The sequence below is a fragment of the Penicillium macrosclerotiorum genome (genome assembly GCF_028827735.1).
Source record: "Penicillium macrosclerotiorum strain IBT 26536 chromosome Unknown utg000002l_segment0_segment0, whole genome shotgun sequence".
Lineage (NCBI taxonomy): Eukaryota > Fungi > Ascomycota > Eurotiomycetes > Eurotiales > Aspergillaceae > Penicillium > Penicillium macrosclerotiorum.
In genome coordinates, this window is record NW_026643082.1 from 3798769 (window position 1) to 3813709 (window position 14941).

A 14941-nucleotide genomic window follows, 5' to 3' on the forward strand; every position below is an offset into this window, starting at 1 on the left:
CGGGCCATGCATTGAGTGGGCCGTGCGGCTTCGGCCCACCTCACTCTGGCAAGCGATGCCCACGGCAACTGCAACCATGAGGCTATTCCGATCTCCTGCCTCGCACCCAGTTCATTACGATGCCGACACCGTTCCGTGATGTGGGTAATTCCCATTCTGCATAAATGATTTGATCAGTGCAAAATGATCAGCTCTTGTCGGCGAACGTTTTGCAACTTTCATGAAATATATTGCCAATGTGACTAATTCGTTCATCAGATCACTAGTAAATATACTCTTCTGAATCTCCTATGATGCGTTCACTGAATTACTATACTCCCACCAACCAATTTCTTGCAACTGAATCTCCTCACTGTTAAGATGCGTCTATTTTCTCTCTTTCCCTCCTCGAGATCAGACCCTCAGGTCCCAATCGCATGTTTCCACACGCTACTGGTAGATAGAAAGTTTTTGATTTGGAAATTGCGCGAGAAAACAAGTGCTCATTTCTGCTAATATGAATATGTTCCTTGCTCGCGTCAATTGTCAACAAATAGCTGAAGAGAAGGTTGTTTACTAGGCAAAATTGCTCCCTGCTCGCGACATGTAGCTGCAATTGACTGGAGTTGAGGCTGTAGAAGCTTCTTCTTGGACCGCTTTTGGCATCATGTACAAAAAGATCAACACTGCTGTCTTTGCTCTGTTATTTCTCACTCCGTTTAGCGGCATTTTCTTGGTCGGATGTCGGTGATATCAAGTCTATCGATAAGCCGCTTATCGTCGATCATGTCGATAAGTCGATCCCAAGCTTCCCCCAACTTTTTCTCATCCACGTCCGCCCGCGATGCCCGACAAGCGGAAAAGCTCCATGCCTGATCCATCTCCTAAGCGACTCCGTGTCTCAAATGACGACGAGAGTGATGGACAGCCCCACGTGACACCCCAAGAGCGGCCCCGAAATAACCCCATCTACGGCCAGAAAAGCGCGTTTCCGGGGCTAGACGATGGCGGCGACGAGCTGTTTTACGGGCCCGCTGACGATGGGTTGGAATACTTGCGCATGGTCCGGTAAGCTTGATATCTTTTGGCTGATGTTCCTCATCTACTTAATATTGCCCGAGCCCCTCCTAGTCCCTAGTGTGAATTGAAGTCTCAGACTCTGACCTTGCTCGATTGAATTTAGATCCGAAGCGAGCTCTTTACCTTCGCTCTTTGTCATTCCAACCCCCATACCAGCTACAGACAAGCCAGATTTGCAGAAGGATACTGCAGAGGTTGCCTTAGAGCTTCGAAAGTTTCCGGTTGGGTTCTTCGAAGATGAAGCTTACATCGCTCCTGTCCAAACCGACCAGCAGCCTGTCGCCGCGGTCGACAATCGGTTCCCCGACGCACAAATTTCATATTACAATCTTCTCCGACATCGATTTCTCCTTCTCCGCTCGACCCTTCGATGCACACCTCCTGCAACCGCGATCGCCGCTCTAGACGACGCACACCCCATTAGTCTTCCACGCCAAAGCAACAGAGCGCGCAAAGAGTGGCGGCGTCTGCTGCTCGAAGTCGACCCACAAATGGTTCAGTTGGCCTGCATGGACTTGGATAGTGTGTTGCGGGTGTTGAGTGTTCTCGCGCGCGAATTATCTGAGAACGTGCGGAGTGGGAACACTGTCTGTGTACGACGCACAGGTGCATGGGCCTGGGGATTACTTGGGAAATGTCGGGATGTTGGGGAGCTGGCGACGGATCAGGTGGGAGAAGTGCGCAACTTGGGCAAGCGGGCTGCGAAAATCCTACAAAAGATATCGGAGAAGGAGAAGAAACAATCGAGAGAGGAGGGCGAGGCATCTGATTCGGATGCGGAAGAGGATGAGGCCGAAAACGAAAGCCCGGGAGAGGAACTGATCCATGAAACGGCGGTCCAGCAAGACTCTGAGATGCCTGATGCTGTGGACTTCTCCGCAGAGTTGGAGGCTGCAAAGTTACGACTGCGAAACCAATTGCAGGATAGGACCGAAGTGACCGCTACTGCCGAGGAATCTGACGTTGCGATGCCAGAGAGCCACCCAGAGAGTGGTGATGCACTTGAAGGAGCCGCTGATGTGAACGGAGACGACGAAGATGAGGAGAACACAGGGCAGCAGGCACGCGCCCTACTGGATATGATAATCACTATCGTGGGCGAGTTCTTCGGACAACGAGATCTTCTGGATGCGCGGGAGGTCTGGACTAGCGAGATTGTATTTCAGACGTAAATGATACCCCCAATTGTACTCTTCATATGATTATCTCTTAATCCAAGGATACGACTATGATAAGCCTATCTTGAGACAGTTGGTTCAGCCATCCGCACATTGCTTTTTTACAATATTGAATAATTGAACCAGGGGCTGGGCGGCCGAGATTGGCGCTGTTGCAATGCAAGGTCGATACAGGGTATTTCACTCTTCCCTGATGTTCAGCATTATAAGGAAACGGTTTCATCAAGCAACAACGAGTGGAATAATAAGCTATCATCTTAAATGCCCGTACGAAAAAATAGAGGGCTATATTGAACCAAAATAATCAATAACTTGTTCAAGATTGGAGTAAATCCTTATGAACCCTTGTTATTTGGACATATTGTCGGAAGTCAATGGAAATGGTCAATTATAGCGCGATACAACACAACAGAAATTGGCGAAGATGACTGGCAGTGAAATCATACTGAGTTCACGTAGGTTTCGGAAACGCTTGCTTGTTGAAGCTTCCTAAAAGCCGCTCAGTATGCGACGATAGTGCAGAATTGGCCCGTACCCGGCGAATTCAATACTAGATGAACTCTAGTTTGACTAGATTACTCCACAACAACCAAGCCACCCCACAAGAACAAGGACTTACGTGTATAAACCAACTCTATTCCTCGTTTCGGAGCAGATTAGTAGGAGCGCCTGCTTCCACGCGTAGCGCACTTGTTAGATTCATTGCAATTCATGACTAAACCTAGGTTTTATATTCAGCTTTGCATCTCACCTTTCACCACTGACAACCTATCCTCTAATTTAAAAAAACGGGTTTATCTTTAACTGACTTATTTAGCGAATAGAGTAACCCGTAGCCTAAAAGATACTGGATGGGGTCCAATCTCGGCCACCTGGTACATTCAACCCTTATGTTTTACTCGCAATGGCTAAGAAAAGCCGATAAGATTCAGATAGGAGTGGCATATCGTGTGAAATTCAATATCGAGCATAGGGGGCTTCTGGTAAGGTCTTATCAAGAATCCGGAATGACTTGCTACTTCTGAGGAGAATAGACCAAGGCCCCACGCTAGGCCGCCTTATTCACTTCAGATAGAGTCCGTGTGCCAACACATCCATGGCCCTGCTTGATAGATTAACCCCAGGACGTTAATCATGCCCTTTCCCCCCGGAAAGTATTGCTTTCCTATTTGCTACCCCGCATTCCAAGTCTCTAAAGAGGGTCGCCTCCACACGGAATGCATGGGGATTGCTCTGGGGCTGGCTAGCTTAAATCACCTTGATGTATCCGATTTCCATCGAAAATACCTAGAACTGGCACACCCAATTTTTTGAATTATATTGTCGGCACATAGCCCACCATGAAGAAAAATATCATTCCTGGTCTTGATGCTGAGAGCATCATCCCAATGCAATCACAAGCTGGCGAAATTCTCGACAGCGACAATTTCAAGGAACATGATGTGTTTGGAGACGTACAGGAAGGGAATACCAACTATCGTAGCGTTAGTGCTCGAAACGCTCCCCAAAATCGGACAAAGTTGACCTGACTTAGGTGGGCTGGCTTGGAACAACTGCTTTGATGATGAAAACCCAGATTGGCCTGGGCCTTCTTTCAATCCCTAAGGTTTTCAACACCCTCGGGATAGTGCCAGGGATTATTCTACTTTTGGTGATTGCTGGAATGACAACTTGGTCGAACTGGATGGTAGGAGTCTTCAAATTGCGACATCCTAGCATCTACGGCATTGATGATGTGGGAAGAATGCTCTTTGGGCGCGTGGGGTTTGAGGTGCTAGGTGCTGCCTATACTTTATGTGAGTATCCAACGTCCCACAAATTCCAGTCGCTTTCTCTAATGCATTATAAGACTGGATTTTTGTCTCTGGCTCTGCTATGCTAAGCATATCAATTGCATTCAACGCACTCACTTCACATTCGGTCTGCACAGCTGTTTTTGTTGCTGTCGCTGCCATTATTGCGTTCATGTTTTCGAGTATACAAACACTTGCCCGTATAAGCTGGCTTGCCTGGCTAGGTGTAGGATGCATTATTGTTGCAGGTAGGTCCGCTATATTTTCGGTCCTGCTCTCTCTCTTTTGACTCATTGTTGACTCATTGTTAGTCTCTATTGTTACTGTTGGTGTTGGTATACAAGGCCATCCTCCATCAACCTCAGATGTCATATTGGAATCTGATTACAAATTATTCGGCAATCCAAGTTTTGTTGACGCAATGACTGCTATCTCCACTATCTCCTTGACTTACGCTGGAACCCCGGCGTTCTTCAACATCATTGCTGAAATGCGTGACCCGCGACTTTACACTCGAGCACTGACAATCTGCCAGGTCACTGTCACTATTATCTATATTGTGGCTGGAACAGTCGTATACTATTACTGCGGATCCCATGTTGCATCACCAGCTCTTGGCTCAGCAGGTCCAGTAATCAAGAAGATCAGTTATGGTATTGCTCTACCTGGATTGTGTGTCTCTGCAATTTTACTTCTCCATGTGAGTCCTTATTTTGCTGGCTTTAATTTATACAAACACGACTCTCAACCTCTAACCTCGATGGAAGTTACCGGCCAAGCATATTTTCGTTCGTACTCTTCGAAACTCTCAGCACCTCACAAGACAAACTCCAATTCATTGGATAACATGGCTTGGATCTACCTTCTCTGTGTGCCTGGTCGCATATATCATCGCCAGCAGCATTCCAGTTTTCAGTGACCTTGTATCCCTTGTCGGTGCTCTTTTAGCCACCTCATTATGCTTTCAGCCTATGGGTTGCATGTGGTTATATGATAACTGGGAGTCAGGCAAACGGGATAAATCTCTGGGATGGTGCTTGAAAGTGGCTTGGAGCGTGTTCATGATTCTGACTGGCTCCTTTTTAGCAGCTGGGGGAACATATGGCTCCATTGTGAGTATCAATAATTCTTACAAGGAATCGGGGGGATCTTCACCGTGGTCTTGCGCCAATAATGATACCTAGAATTTGTGATAGATTGCACAAGCTCTAGGTTGCCAGAGAGAAGACGTGGGATACATGAAGCATCAATTCAAGTACTCTTCTTGAATGCCGACACAAAGGCAATTTAATGGTGTTGGTAGCGGAGTGTTTGTTGAACCGAGTCTGTCTGCCTACAACATGAGAGACTAGTTTCCGCCTACATTAGAGTCTACTGCAAATCCAAAAATTGCAGGTATTGCCATGTTTTTGTTCCTTAAATTTTGGAACGCTTTCGCCATGTAACCCAACAGTAAAAGAGCGTTGCAATACGCTATTTTGCTGAAGTAATCTGAGTTTGAAGCTTCAATTTTTGAATTCTTTTCACTGTCGCCGCAAATGACGAGAAAATATTGCAATCAAAGCCAATAGATTTGCCGAAGTGGCATGTGACTCGTTCCGTACCTATATAGCGGGGTTTAGCAAGAGTCACATCAGCTGATTGCGTATTCAACATCTCCAAGGGCAACTTTTTGTGAAGCCAGAAAGATAATTTGAATGTAGAAAGATTTTATAATTGAACTATGGCAAAATTGTTTAGGCATCAGAAATCGTGATGTTTTTAATTGAAGGTCTTGGCGTATGAAAGGACTGACATGAGGCAGCCTCTCCAAATGCATCCCTGAGCTTGAACTTTTATAAATTCGAATACACTAACATGCTAGAAACTCATTATATACCTCTTTTTGTTCTTCATTGCACACTTTGTGATGCTCATGCCCCATGTCATAAGTTCAAATCATTCAGAACGCCGGGATATAGATGAAACTGTATGTTGGCCAGTGCTAGTCTAGAAGCATATTTGAAATTTTCATCCCAAATTTTCCAAGTTGCTAGTATTGATATAGTCTTTAGGGGGAAATAGCATAGTTATCGTAAGAAAGAAATACAATAACCCAATTCAGAAATATAGCTAACTAGAATGCCATGTGTCTCACAACACACGTGATTCTTGGCAGCACCCGCCTACTAAGCCGTAGTCACTGCGTCATACGCTGTTTGGTATCAACTCACTCCGCCTTCACTCTTCTCCCATCCGACGTTTCGCTGCCTGCTCCATGCATCTTCCACTTTGCTAGTCATGGCGCCGAATCTTGAGATTGCCATTCCATCCGCCTCGATTTCTCACTCTTCCCCTCCTCATACGATCTACCACATCACACTCCGCCTCCCTCTCCGTTCCTTCACTGTCTCGAAGCGCTACTCCGACTTCGTGGCGTTTCACCGTGAGCTTCTCAGCCAGACCGATACACAACCCCCAGTTTCTCTCCCTTCTAAGTCGTGGTTCTCAAATACTGTCTCCAACGAGCGATTCCGCGAAGAGCGTCGCCTGGGCCTTGAGGAATATCTTCAAGCAATCAATGAGGCACCCGATGGACGCTGGAGGACCTCGCCGGCCTGGCGCGCATTTCTCAACCTTCCCACCGCTGCGGCAATATCAACATCTAATGGCTCCTTGACCACCTCTGCTCGCCTCCATGCCGCTATCACCGACCCAGGCTCAGCGACTAACGCCCCGATTACAGACCCGACTCTCTGGCTAGACTACTACCGCGACATGAAAGCCCATCTCCACGACGTACGGCTTCAACTATCCCGTCGCGACCAGGAGACAACACCGCAGAAGCAGCATGAGAGCTCCGCGCAAGCCAAGAGCAGCCTCGTGCGAGCTACATCCATGATCACGGCCCTCGAAGAAGGCCTCAAGAACCTTGGTAATCAGGGTCGGTCTCATGAAACGAGCATTCCTAGCCTGGGCGATGGGGAACTACGTCGTCGCAAGGACCTTCTCATAAATGCACGCAAAGAAAAGGATGGACTAGAAGATCTACTGCACGCCATGGCTGCCAAGAGCCGGCTCGACTATGCCGTGGCCTCGATTCAAGATAAAGAGGCGCTAATGAAGACTGGGGATGGGGGCGCTACTAGCAACGGGCGCAGAACGCCGGCTCGGTCCGGTCGAGTCCTTGGAAAAGAGACGGAGCGCACGCGTGAGCTTGATAACGAGGGCGTATTGCAGTTGCAGCGACAAACGATGCAGGACCAGGATGCGAGTGTCGAGGAGTTAATGAAAATTATTATTCGCCAGAGGGAGTTGGGTACACAGATTCACGAGGAGCTCGAGGTCCAGAATGAGTTATTAAAGTTGGCAGATGAGGATACTGATCGGTTTGTGCTCTTTCCTTCCCCCTACACTGTGTTCGCAGCGAAGATTTGCTAATCATGTGATACAGATTGAAAGCCAAGCTTGACATTGGCAAGAAGCGAGTCGGCAAGATTTCTTAAGTTCGTCTCGCACTTGTTGGAGTCTCGAGTGTTTCATCCCCTTTCCCATTTCTAGCCGAGCATGGTTTGGAGAGCGCGGCATTTCTACTTTTGATTCTTGTTTGAGCGTTCATTTGGCTCGTTGAAGATGTCCTTTTGTCATTTGATTCCCCGCACGGGCGTTTTTTTAGAACTTTCTTCTGATGCTTGCAAGTCTATGTGCATGAACACCGATACTTGGTACACTCGAGTACGATTGACGATAGTCTATTTCACTAATGCGCATGATGGCATAACTTGTCATTTTGCTCACTGATGACATGTTTTCGCTCAACCCGTAAGCGTAGAGCCAGAACAGCTCCCTAAAAGTAGAAAAGCAATCTGCAGCTTAAGCTAAGCTTCCTGGTATCTCAATTGGCCGAGAAGAACTATCCATACAAGTTAGCGAAAGACCCACCATAGCACATGCACTAAATACTTACTTCTTTCGCTTCCTCCTCAGAAACTTCAGACCTCTCCGAGAGGCTCCGGTCAATAAGACCGAGCTTGCCCTTACGTACAAGCCACCACAGTTCGCGCCGATCCCCACCGAGCTCTTCACGGAGGATCTTTCCCTTCAGCGATCGCAGAAGGTCATTATAAAGTGCAGGCTCCTCATAATCAACCAATTCTTCACGCATAGTCCCTAGGCCCTCCACAACGCGCTCGTAGTTCGCTTCACCGAGGCTGTTCTTGATCTGTGTCTCGATAATGCTAGCCATCTGCTTGACAGCATCGTGAATCACCTCGAGACTCTCAGCGTGCGAGAGCATCTGCCTGAACTCAGGGATGGCATTCTCCGCAGATATCTTGGCGCGCTTGGGTTCTAGGTTGAGCAGGGCGTCCACGTCGAGCCCGGAGAGGGGCTTCTCGGTTTCCCGTTGGCGCTTGCGGCCCTTTGTTCTAGGAGGAACTGGAAGGGCTTTGATTAGGATGGCAGTTCTTGTTTGATGGGGATCAGAAAAGAATATACTTACCTTTCTTGACGTCTGCAGTAGATATCAATTGCTCTAGGTAATTTCGTGACTTGTTCAGTAGCTGCTCGTCGGGATGTGCGAATTTCGTCAACTGATCAGATGGTTCAAGGGTAGGATGATCAGGATGCACGGCGCGATACCGCACAGCTGCTTCGATCCGATGTAGAAGCGGAGAGAATGAGTCATCAATAGGAAGCCTTGATATGCTCAGCCGGTGATCATGCGTGGGGTTCTTTTGGAATGACAGGCAAGCTTACTCTTCTTCCTCTAATTCCATGCTGTCGACATAATCACTCATTGCTTGCTGTAAGTTGTCACTTGGCAAATTCCGGTGCTCAGTGACTATCTTCCCAGAGACGGTAACGACCTTGTCGAGTGGCGGGAATCGGTATGAGCGGACGTCCTCAGCAAATGGAAGCTGTGCTTCAATGAGGCATTCGTACTCAGACTCGATGGACGGTGTTAGCAACACAATCACGGGCGGCTTAGATTCCTTGGTCACCAAACGGGCTATGGCATATGCATCTGTCTCGAATAGAGCATGGATAAATGAAGATAATGCGAGAGAGGCCTTGTCATTTGCCCGTTGTGGAATGATGATGTTGGTATTGGACATGTGCAAGTACCGGTCATACTATATGGCAAGGTTAGAGCAATCCGAAGAGAATAGTCTGTAGAAACGCACCTGCTCTTTTTTGACGAACCCAATGAGTTCAAGGCCCGCAGAAGTCTCTAGTGTAGTTATATTCTCATCGGTCTGGCTGATATGTACGGCTGTGCGTCCGTACTCGTATCCCTTCGCCAGATCCTCGCTCTCAACATCAGCCTTTCCCCCTGGCGCAGATTCATCGATAATTTGATAGGTCCGTGACGTTCTGACAGTGGTAAGAGCATCGCTTCCGCTTTTGTTCTGATCCGAGCGCCCCTCAGCCTCTTCTTGGCCTGGTGCACCACCGGCACGCAGAACAAAAGAGCTAGCAGATGGAGGTTTCGCAACATAGGTGCGGAAATAGCGCTCGACAGGGATGCGGAGGGCTGTTTCATACTTCGATGAGTCGCCAAGCGAGAGAAACCCCTTGAAAGACGGCATGCTCTTCGTCACCTTGATGCGAGGGATTTCCAATTCGGAGACTGCCTGCTCTAGCGTACCGTAGACACCATCGCAGCCTTCGACAAACTCACGAAGAAGAGATTCATTCTCAGCCTATTGGCAGATGTTAGAGCGCTATGTTTTTACAGAACTTCACGCTCATTCATACTTTCCGAGGGCTCTTGTCTTCTTCTTTTACGCCATACTCTGGGTCGTCGAAATCAGCTCCGCTGTTTCGAATTAGCAAGATCCAGACCAAAGGAAAATGTTACAAGAAAATTACATCACCACTAATTCGATGTTGTCTTCTTTAATCTTTTCCTGAATTTTGTCAAGGTCCTCGCTACTCATCATTCCGTTGCCATTAGTGACCAGCACTATTTTTCGCTTGTACTTTAGTTTTTTGCAGTAAGTGCTGATCATTTGAATGGCAATGATAATAGAAGAGATGGCTCGAAGTCACTTAGCATTCATCAGGCATGGTATTTCAATGTTCATCTACATACCGTCGCCTTTGTTAGTTTGACTCGGTTTGATTGCGTCTCGCAACCGTCGAATATCGGGCATGAGGAATCTGTCGAGAAACTCAGTCACGAGAAGCGGGTAAAACGAGTTTCAAGAACACACTGTTGAATATTTGAGATGACCGAAATTTTGGCAAAGCTGGAATCCTCCTGGAGCTCATTTTTCGTCTCTGGCAGCCATGTCAGGCATTTTCACGGTCCACAGGAGTACGATGCCTACCATCTGTTCGCAAGGCCACCACTCCGACTGTAGCTGTCTTTCGGCCAGTACCAACCTAGTCAAAGTAAGCAGCCGCCAGCTTGGTAAGGTCAATTGTCGAGGAGTTGCAGACCGTTGTGGTGATTCTGTCCCAGACATATTGCATGGCCCATTCAAGATCCGTGACAGAGCGGCCACATCGACGTTCGCCCATGGATCTTCCGACATCTACAATATAGACTGTAGCCTCCTTGTCCGCCATTTTTGAACGATTCGAGGCTCAAAATGATTGAAAAATTGGGGGAATCAAGTCGTGGGAGCCTCTAGGGCCGCGAGGTAGGCAGACGCGTGATATTTCCTTTTTGGATTTAGGCCCAGACACGCGCACATGACATCACTTGATCCGCGTGGGTGGAGTATTAGTGCGTGGGCATATTTTTATACATACATGATGGCTGTGGTAATAAGGCCGATCAGGCAATTGAAGAAGGTGGGCCTAGATAAGCGCTCTCACCCATCTCTTCTTCTCCGCACGCCGACAAGCTTCCCTAACATCCGAAGCAAATACATCTAGACTTTCTAAAATCTAGTCACTAAATCTAGTCACTATATCCCTTCCAACATGATGGACCCTCGCCCCTACCATGTCCTCAGGTATGATCTCCCCTCAAGAAGTGGAGATGAAATCGATACAGAAACCATTACCAACCCGCCAACGAATTTTCACTGACACCTCCTAGTTACGGCACACTTCTGGGTTCACAGTTCTATCAGGTAAATCCATCCCCAGAAACTAATTACAGACATGGATTGAAGGCCTTCTGATCACCAAATAGTCCTTTGTTGGTGGTATTGTGGCTTTCCGTGCACTGCCGCGTCCTCAATTTGCCAGCCTCCAAACCGCCATCTTTCCCATTTATTTCTCCCTACAGACTGCTCTGCCCGTGGTAGTTGCTCTGACTGCTAGCAGAGGGGGACAGACTCTCGGTCTGTCTGGTCTGACTTCGTCCGAAAACCGTCTCAGCACCCTACTGCCTATGGCTACCGTGGCCCTAACAGGCTTGATCAACCTTTTCGTGCTTCGCCCGCTGACGGTGAAGGTTATGCGTGAGCGAAAGCATCAAGGTAAGGCATCCTGCACTGTATTTAATTTCCTTTTCAACCATATACGCTTTGGAAAGATGTCTTCTCGGAGTGACTTGGCTAATGTGGATTCGCAGAAACCCGGGATGGAAAGAAGAGCTACGATGCTCCGCCCCATTCAAAGGAGATGGTGGCTCTGAACAAGCGTTTTGGCCGAGTTCACGGTATTTCAAGCTTGGTCAATATGCTCAGTCTTATTGCTACTGTATACTATGGCGCTGTCATGAGCAAGAGACTGGAGTAAGTGAAGAATCCGAATATTCAAATTGGAAGATGGCGATCAGGCTGCTTGTTGACATCCTGACTGCATCGATACACATGGATATACTTCTTTTTTCAGGTTGTACTTACTAGTCCGCTTCATTATGTCAATATAATCGTGGGGCCTCCAAATTAGCCATTACTACTAGTAACATAGGGCATTGTAATAAGCTCTCCATGGACAAATCTGGCATCGTATAATGAAATAATTGATTATTCAACAAAACGCAGTAAGTTCAAACTTTGAATACAGATTTTCCCAAAAACAACCAAACAATAGTACGTATTACGGCGAGGTACAAGTTACATTAGAATCTTACACGAATCACTTAAAGATCAGGGGTGTATTAAGGTTGGGATACTGTGACCAATCTCGAACAAAGGGCATGTCTGGTCTACTTTGTTTCAGAGTCACCAACTTCGGCGAGGTGCTCCGTGCCTTGGTAGAAATTGGGAAGAGGGTCCAGTTTCTGGCGCAGAACCCAGACACGGAAGTGCCAGATGGCGTTCTTGATCTGGTAAGAGGCATGTTTTCTTGTAGAAACTGAGAAGACCTGGTCAAGTTCCTCTAGAGTAAGGGCTAAAGGGATCCGTCATATTAGCGATATCCAACTTGGTAGATGAATAAAATCAAAACCATTGACTCACCCTTGGTCTCGGGAACAAAGAGTAAAACAAGGAACCATCCAATAATACACCATGCTGCGTACCAGCCAAACGCTCCCTGAGGCTTGAAAGCCCTCAAGAGATGAGGCCAGGTAAAGGACAAAATGAAGTTGAAGCACCACGTGGTGGCAGTTGCCCATGACATGCCCACTTCACGTACATGAAGCGGGAATGCCTCAGCGGAATAGGTGAATGGCACTGGGCCTTCACCGGGCGAGTAGAAAACCTCGAATAGGTACATTCCTGTGGTCACCATTGCAACTCGCTTTTTGCTCGTGGGGTTATCGGCCTCGATCCAGAACGAGAAGCCGGACCAAAAGAGGAAGATTGCCAGGAATGGGAAGGTAAAAAGCAACAGGTTGCGACGGCCCCAGGTATCAATTGTCAAAACGGCCGGCAGGGCAAAGACCCAGTTCAAAATACCGGTGCCCATGGAGGCCAGCAGAGCATTTGATAGACCATATCCAGAATCCTGGAAGATGGTGGTGGAGTAGTAGGCAATTACATTGACACCACAAAATTGTTGCATAAACATGACAATCCAACTTGCCAAGGTGGCTCGGCGATTGCGCGGGACAGTGAATAGCTCCATGAACATGGTGAAGAAGTTCTTGCCCTTGTTGATCTTGCGCTCGAGTTCCACACCGACATAAGCGTAGTACAGATCTCGTGCGGCCTGGATGTCTGTGGGACGCAAGATCTTGAAGTTTGTGTAGGCCTTTTCAATCTTGTTGTGCTGGATAAGCCATCGAGGGGATTCGGGGCAGAAGTATACCTGGGTGCAGACAATCAAAGGAAGCACGACAGTGGAGCCTAGCATTAGGCGCCAGCTGAGATCGTCGCCCACGTTCATGAATGCCACGCCCATGATGTTTCCCAGCATGATCCCAAATGCAGTCCACATTTGCCACATCATGACCAGTGCCCCTCGAATTGGGGCGGGTGAACATTCGGCGGCATAAACGGGGACGGTGGAGGATTTCGAGCCGATACCCAGACCCAGAACAAAGCGTGCAAGAAACAGATTCACCCAGCTATTGCAAACGCCCTCCCATATCGAAGCCACGGCCGCGATGAAGCAAGAAATAAAGATGGTTCCGCGACGAGCGAAGAATCGGTTCAGAGGCTCCGTGAGCCAGCAACCCAGGACCGCACACGCCAAGTATGGGGCGCCGACGACCAGTCCGGTGAGATTGTCGCTGTCTTCGATGCCGAGGCGCTGTATACAATATGTGAGTAACCCGCCATATCGATTGATATCACCAAATAGATAAGCACACCTTCAAATAGATAGCTTGGGCACCGTTGTTGACCGTCTCATCCATACCTTGGACTGCGGCAGCGAGAGAACACATAACTAAGTAGAAAAGCCCGAATTATAAGTATTTTGATAATTATAGAAGACATCTCCGAAAAATCAGGTAACTCACTTGCAAGGAAGTATAGCTGCCAGGGTTGGCGCCATTTATGAGTATGTTCTCGAATCAGAGCCTCTTTTTCATGCTCATCTAGCTCGGGCATCATCGTCCCCTTCTCTGGATTTTGAGAGATTAGGGCGCCTTTCTGAAAGGTCTTTAGGTCCGCCATGAGATTGAACTTCTGGCAAAATGCCTCAACATCTTTGAAAAGTTGCTCTCGAGGGATTCCTGCCAAGGGATTCTCAAACATAGCATTGAGATGATCCCGATTGTGCCCTTCAACATCTGGAATATGAACCGTGGTCTGCTTCTCATCATGATCATAGCTGGTTGAATTTTCTTCCTTCTCACTGGAGTCATTGGTCTCATCGACCGGCTCTAGGAACTCATTTTCCTTCATGGCGCAAGACAGTAAAGGACTGCACGGTAGATAATGTTGAGAAAAAATGTTAGTTTCTAACCCAAAAAGTGACCGTCAGGTGAGATCCAAAACTCCAATGCGGGGAAGAAACCATGCTTAAGACTGAAAAAAGTAGGCTGTGGGGAAACACTCCTTTTATGTACAGAGAGAACTCCAGGTCCAATAGAGAGTCAAATCCCTTCCTCTAACATTACAGATGACCGAAGATACGCCAAGGCCCATAGCTGACATCTGGTACGGCCGAGCTATGCTGAAACTGGCTGCTTTTTTGCTAGGGCTCTGAATCCATTCTTTCTAGATTACGGCATGGGTCGCCTGAGAGGTTACAAGTTCACCAGATCTATACCCTACGCAGCGCCCCGACATGAATTGAAAGAAGTATTTCCTTTCCAGTAACCAGCAAGGCTACCAGACTCAATGAACCAGTAAGCTACTTCCAAAGGTTCCGAGCGGCCAGAGAGACAGAGCCATGAGCGTTGCATGTACCAGAAGACAAACGACATGTCCATGCCCCTCAAACCAGTTTATAATCCACCGCATCATCGGAAACTCTCCAAATGCGGAGTATGGGGGTGGATCCTGGAGGTGGCCCGATAAATCCCACCTAGTGAGTGGATCACCACGCGAATGGATGCCAATGACATCGATGGCTATGGAGCATACAAGCTTCTAGTCTTTTGCCGCTCGCGGCCACGAGAGACCCAGGTGC

The 14941-nt window shown here is 47.8% G+C and overlaps 6 protein-coding genes across 6 annotated transcripts; 4 read left to right on the forward strand and 2 right to left on the reverse strand.

Annotated features, from left to right (window-relative positions):
• Window positions 1-823: 823 nt before the first annotated feature.
• On the forward strand, window positions 824-2231 carry N7462_002510 (SIP1 domain-containing protein; the record flags this gene model as incomplete). The annotated part of the gene is made up of 2 exons (XM_057074236.1): window positions 824-1047; window positions 1163-2231. The coding sequence occupies 2 exons, from the start codon at window positions 824-826 to the stop codon at window positions 2229-2231; spliced, it is 1293 nt and encodes a 430-aa protein (XP_056937877.1).
• Window positions 2232-3577: 1346 nt separating this feature from the next.
• On the forward strand, window positions 3578-5214 carry N7462_002511 (uncharacterized protein; the record flags this gene model as incomplete). Its single annotated transcript, XM_057074237.1, has 5 exons — window positions 3578-3721; window positions 3772-4033; window positions 4087-4278; window positions 4342-4730; window positions 4798-5214. The coding sequence occupies 5 exons, from the start codon at window positions 3578-3580 to the stop codon at window positions 5212-5214; spliced, it is 1404 nt and encodes a 467-aa protein (XP_056937878.1).
• Window positions 5215-6310: 1096 nt separating this feature from the next.
• On the forward strand, window positions 6311-7515 carry N7462_002512 (Qc-SNARE protein; the record flags this gene model as incomplete). The annotated part of the gene is made up of 2 exons (XM_057074238.1): window positions 6311-7398; window positions 7464-7515. 2 exons carry the CDS (start codon window positions 6311-6313, stop codon window positions 7513-7515), a joined length of 1140 nt encoding a protein of 379 aa, XP_056937879.1.
• A 389-nt stretch (window positions 7516-7904) lies between these two features.
• On the reverse strand, window positions 7905-10585 carry N7462_002513 (ATP-dependent DNA helicase 2 subunit KU80; the record flags this gene model as incomplete). Its single annotated transcript, XM_057074239.1, has 11 exons — window positions 7905-7922; window positions 7977-8446; window positions 8511-8707; window positions 8768-9144; window positions 9196-9714; window positions 9770-9830; window positions 9884-10052; window positions 10107-10174; window positions 10228-10294; window positions 10345-10399; window positions 10457-10585. 11 exons carry the CDS (start codon window positions 10583-10585, stop codon window positions 7905-7907), a joined length of 2130 nt encoding a protein of 709 aa, XP_056937880.1.
• A 360-nt stretch (window positions 10586-10945) lies between these two features.
• N7462_002514 (DUF4149 domain-containing protein) lies at window positions 10946-11710 on the forward strand (the record flags this gene model as incomplete). Its single annotated transcript, XM_057074240.1, has 4 exons — window positions 10946-10977; window positions 11064-11097; window positions 11160-11448; window positions 11544-11710. The coding sequence occupies 4 exons, from the start codon at window positions 10946-10948 to the stop codon at window positions 11708-11710; spliced, it is 522 nt and encodes a 173-aa protein (XP_056937881.1).
• A 412-nt stretch (window positions 11711-12122) lies between these two features.
• N7462_002515 (sugar porter family MFS transporter) lies at window positions 12123-14211 on the reverse strand (the record flags this gene model as incomplete). Its single annotated transcript, XM_057074241.1, has 4 exons — window positions 12123-12307; window positions 12376-13612; window positions 13674-13750; window positions 13824-14211. 4 exons carry the CDS (start codon window positions 14209-14211, stop codon window positions 12123-12125), a joined length of 1887 nt encoding a protein of 628 aa, XP_056937882.1.
• Between the last annotated feature and the right edge of the window lie 730 nt (window positions 14212-14941).